The sequence below is a fragment of the Punica granatum genome, chromosome 5 (genome assembly GCF_007655135.1).
Source record: "Punica granatum isolate Tunisia-2019 chromosome 5, ASM765513v2, whole genome shotgun sequence".
In the NCBI taxonomy this organism is placed as follows: Eukaryota; Viridiplantae; Streptophyta; class Magnoliopsida; order Myrtales; family Lythraceae; genus Punica; species Punica granatum.
In genome coordinates this window covers 25,168,906-25,173,187 of record NC_045131.1, presented here as the reverse complement: position 1 = coordinate 25,173,187, position 4,282 = coordinate 25,168,906, and the positions used below count along the sequence as shown (strand labels likewise).

The 4,282-nt window shown below is 41.6% G+C and overlaps 1 protein-coding gene across 2 annotated transcripts; it reads right to left on the bottom strand.

Annotated features, from left to right (window-relative positions):
* Positions 1 to 353: 353 nt before the first annotated feature.
* On the bottom strand, positions 354 to 2,618 carry LOC116209353 (50S ribosomal protein L34, chloroplastic-like). Of its 2 annotated transcripts, XM_031542967.1 has the most exons (3): positions 2,325 to 2,618; positions 1,256 to 1,540; positions 354 to 1,055 (listed from the first exon to the last, which is right to left on the bottom strand). In XM_031542967.1, the coding sequence occupies exons 1-2, from the start codon at positions 2,539 to 2,541 to the stop codon at positions 1,284 to 1,286; spliced, it is 474 nt and encodes a 157-aa protein (XP_031398827.1). In that variant the 5' UTR covers positions 2,542 to 2,618; the 3' UTR covers positions 354 to 1,055; positions 1,256 to 1,283. The 2 variants fall into 2 exon arrangements, with proteins under 2 accessions (XP_031398827.1, XP_031398826.1); XM_031542966.1 differs by lacking the exon at positions 354 to 1,055 and having other exon boundaries at positions 1,109 to 1,540.
* Between the last annotated feature and the right edge of the window lie 1,664 nt (positions 2,619 to 4,282).

Sequence of the window (4,282 nt, the reverse complement as noted above, 5' to 3'; positions counted from 1 at the left end):
TTGGTAAGAGGAGAGTATTATTTGATAAGTAATTCGCGGCAAATCTAACAAAATTAACAATTTCCAATTTTTCTATGCGCACCATCTTTCTATCCCAAAACTCAATGGATCCTGACTAATCAAGATTTGAGCAGTAAACATTACCAAAGAAGTGACCGAATCTAATGAATTTAGAAAGATGAATGACTTAATCTGCCAGTTTAAGTAAAGGTACTTAAATAAAGGGGGGCCCAAGTTCAGGGACCATTTGTTCTATCGGTTCTCCACATGACAGAGGTTACAACTACGACCATCCGATCATAGTCGCCTAGCAAAACATGCTATTGGTCAAGGTGTCGCTTGCAACTCACACGTAGCACTCATCAAACTGCTATATTACGCTCAAGTTTTAGCAACAGAGCACATTCTTTACTTTACTCAATGGCCATGCAAGCTAATCCTCCAAGATCGAGCAGCCATGCTCATACTAGCATGCTCACACATGCCTATGTCGCTTACAAACACAGAGAGGTAGGCCTACAATCGAGAAACCACGCCCACAAGTCTGTTCATGCACGGTCAATATATAGCATCCACAGCGACTGATCTTCACCCGCCACTACACTGCTGCGCATGACACTCAGTCAACGAACACATAGTCATGACACCGTCCACCAGTGATTCATAGCCCTTCCTGTGATCGAGTATTACCCCAATCACCACAGTTCTATGAGCTGGGGAAAAAGATACCATCTCTCCCTGGGAGCGCGCAGGCATACGCAGCGCAGAGTACAGATCGTAGAACATGCAGCCACTAAAACACTTGTTGAACAAGTTTGCCGGCGCACATGGCTTTTCAGTTGATCATTGCATCCATGTTCACCCATCCATGTAGCAGCCAAAAGGCGCCCCGGTACTAAACTAACAAATTCTATGTTCATTGAGAGCAACTCCGAATTTAATTTTCACCAGTAAAGGGCAAAATGGTGGCAAACAGAATGAAAGAAGGCAAGAGAAAGTTCAAACATATCCTATGAATTAGCAAATACGATTGATGGTGCATACAAGAACGTGCTCTGCGCAAGAAAAGCACAAAGAGTAATCTTCGTCAGGAGAATTGAACAGAAACAGGTAGGTAAAACGGCAGAGAATGTCTGTCATACCAATGACATGATATTTTGGGGTAGCATCTTGGAATTAATCAGAAGAGGCAGCATGCAAATCTTTCCGGAAATCTAGTCAATGACTGTATATATAGAAACAGCAGGTTACATACCTAAAACATACAAAAAATGAAGTGAAGCTTAGGCTTCTTTGCCACTCTTCGGGTAGGACTTGGGGCAGAGGACCCATCTGCCCTTGGTTCTTCTGCGCTTTAGGATAGCTCTTCCACTGGTCGTTCTCATTCTTCTTCGGAATCCATGAGTCCGAGCCAGAGACTTGCGTGACCGGTTCCTCTTTGTTTGACAAAGGGCCGCCTTCCCTGCCCTCACCACTAGGCCACGTCGTTTCTCGGGTCTTGCCCCAGTGCCCAAATTAAAACCAAACCCCAATGACAAACCTGGAAATAACGATTGAAACAGATAAATACCATTCATAACTACCCTACTAGAGCAGATACAATTTAGAGAGCTAATAATATTGGTTTCTAGTGGCAACCGTAACAAGGGTTTTCTTAATCGAAGCTCACAAGCTCTAACTTCTCCATCGAACAGCGAAATAAGCAGCACACTTGTATGAAAAATTTGATAGTCAAGAAAGAATTCAGACGGTCATCCCAGTCACCAGTGGATAAATAAGCTAAGGCAAATCTGGTTCAATGTAACAACAAGGAATGGACAATTCAAACATTTTATGTTCCAGTATAAATGCCATTCCATGTTCATTCATTCTTCAATGTAGGCAGCGCAATGCAGACGAACATAATGCCACGGCGCCAGTTTTCAAACTAAACTTAAGTAGCATAAATTTATACAGATGAGAAATGCGCATCTGAAACAGATGCCGGAGCCGGTTATAACCAAACATCAACATGAAATTGAGACCCGATCAGAGCCTCGGCATCAGGGAAGCAAAAAAGCTTCAGCATTCATCAAAGGAGTCTACAAGTAGTCCACATGACCCAAAAACCGGATTCAGCTCAAAGGAAACTCAGGAATTAATTGCCCCACAATTCTCTCCCACACATTTCCCACTACAAAACATCAATGGCTTGTCAAGAAGCAACCATCCCTGCTAGCTTAAATTGGGCAGATAATCGTATGGCAGGTGTTCAACAATGTGACTGCCACAAACCCAACAACAGTGAGACATGAAAACTCTGCACGAGGAGCAAGTTAACTTACCGGAGAAGGAAGAAGGGAAGGACAGGGAAGACGAAGAACTAGGGCAGAAGGAGCAGTGGAGCAGAGCAGAGCGGGCCGACGCGGGGCCCGGTAAGCTCACGGCCGGAGGGGCGTTCCTGCTTCTTGAACCAGTGAGGAAGGTGAGCGAGGCGGAAGGGCTGCCCCGTGAAGAGAAAAGGACCGATGAAGAAGACGAGAGAATCGAAACCGACGCCATTGTTGAGCTTTGCTTTCTCCCTTCTCTGCTCCTTCGGGGAGTGGACGGTGAAGCTTTTGATGATTCTATCCGAAGATGAAGAAGACGACCCAACGCCTTATCGGATCACGGCCCGGATAAGACCTGCCCGATGTCCTGGTCGGGTTGTTGGGCTTGGGTTTTTTAGATTAAATGGGCCACAATGATAATGGACCAAAATCTTCTCACTTATAATAGCAAAATGGACATGTTTGAGATTATCAAACATTTAACTAATGGCATGTTTGGTAGCCCAGAATAGGCTTTTCAATTCCGGACCATTTTCATATGGAAAGCCTATTCCGTGGTTTGGGTGCTAAAATAGATCCAACATGTCATCTCCGAATCAGGCACCATTTTGACCCAATGCTGATTCAATCTTCCTATATAATTACAAACAAATATACATTATTTAATATTTATAGGATTACACATTCGCAAATAAAAGCACTAAGGCTACAACCAATCCATAAATTGTTAACACTGCCATATAAAAGCTAGACTAAGCAATAAAGTACCTCGTATTTTTCCTTCCGACTCGGGCTGTCTTACGAGACCTTCTATGGCCTGACGGCAGTACCTTGATCAGCTCCAGGTCCAATAGAAGGAAGTTTGACAGGAAATACAAAAACACTATGTATATGATCTGCAGTAATAGGAAAAAGATTATGCGATTAAAAAAAGGGTAGAGATAAAGATATTTTTTATAAAATTTTAGATTAGTTAGTTCAAGTGATTTGACGCTTGTTTCTTTTAATCAAGGTCTAAGGTTGGACTGTTTTAAATGGAGAAAATCCTTTAGATTTTGATAGATTTATCCCTCAGTGGGCTGATCCAACTCAAATTGAATTAATCAAGCCATTTGTGCTTCTATATACCAGGGTACATACCGAAAAATTCTTATTTGGCTCAATTAATCTATATAATATCTACCTCTAATCAAGATTTTCTATTAATTTTATTTATTTTCAACTCTAACACGAAAAGAAGGCGAAGCGAGGGTGAACTTGAGGTCAGCGATGGCGAGCAGCAGGATTTTTTATAAATTGTATGTTTCCTTAGCTATATCTAGGGTTTTAATTTCGTAAATTGAAGCTCAATCATCTGAACGATTCTTCTTCTTCCTCCTCTTCCTCCCATACAAACGAAGAAATCGCGAAAGCCTCCTCCAACAAACAGCTTTCGATACTCCTCTGGAGAGTAGAGACTGCAGAATCTCGAACTTCTCTTCTCGGCTTCATCTCGCTACGGCAAACATGAGATTTCTGTATTGTGATTAATATTCTCATATTCTTTTATGAGTGGCCCTTCGATTATTTATGCGCTGGTGCTGGGGTTGATTACGTTGGCGGGATCTAAAGAAGTGGGATCTCTTCTGCTTCATATTTGCGGTGTTATAAATTTTGGAAAGATTTTCTCTTTTATATGCGCTTATCATTAAGTTGCCTCTACGATGGTTTCTATGGATGAAAAGTGAATTTTAGGTTTATTCTGATCCATTTTGGCCGATTTTAATCGAGACTTTTTAGATTGCAGTGAAGGAAAAATCGAATTAAATGAAGCGAAATTGTAAAACGATGATTAAAATTTGTCATCTCATAAATGTTGGATCGTAACCCGAAATCATATTCCGAGCGTGGCATCTCCTCTCATTCATATTAAACAATGCGGCCTGTGATTATTTTCTACAAGGATTATCGAGTTTTACCTTTCGAGATTGAAT

Excerpts from the sequence above, each read along its gene's own strand:
- LOC116209353 (XM_031542967.1), bottom strand. The coding sequence starts at position 2,541 with ATGGCGTCGGTTTCGATTCTCTCGTCTTCTTCATCGGTCCTTTTCTCT. Across the intron at positions 1,541-2,324 it reads CTTCCCTTCTTCCTTCTCCG|GTTTGTCATTGGGGTTTGGT; the intron begins GTAAGTTAACTT and ends CGTTATTTCCAG.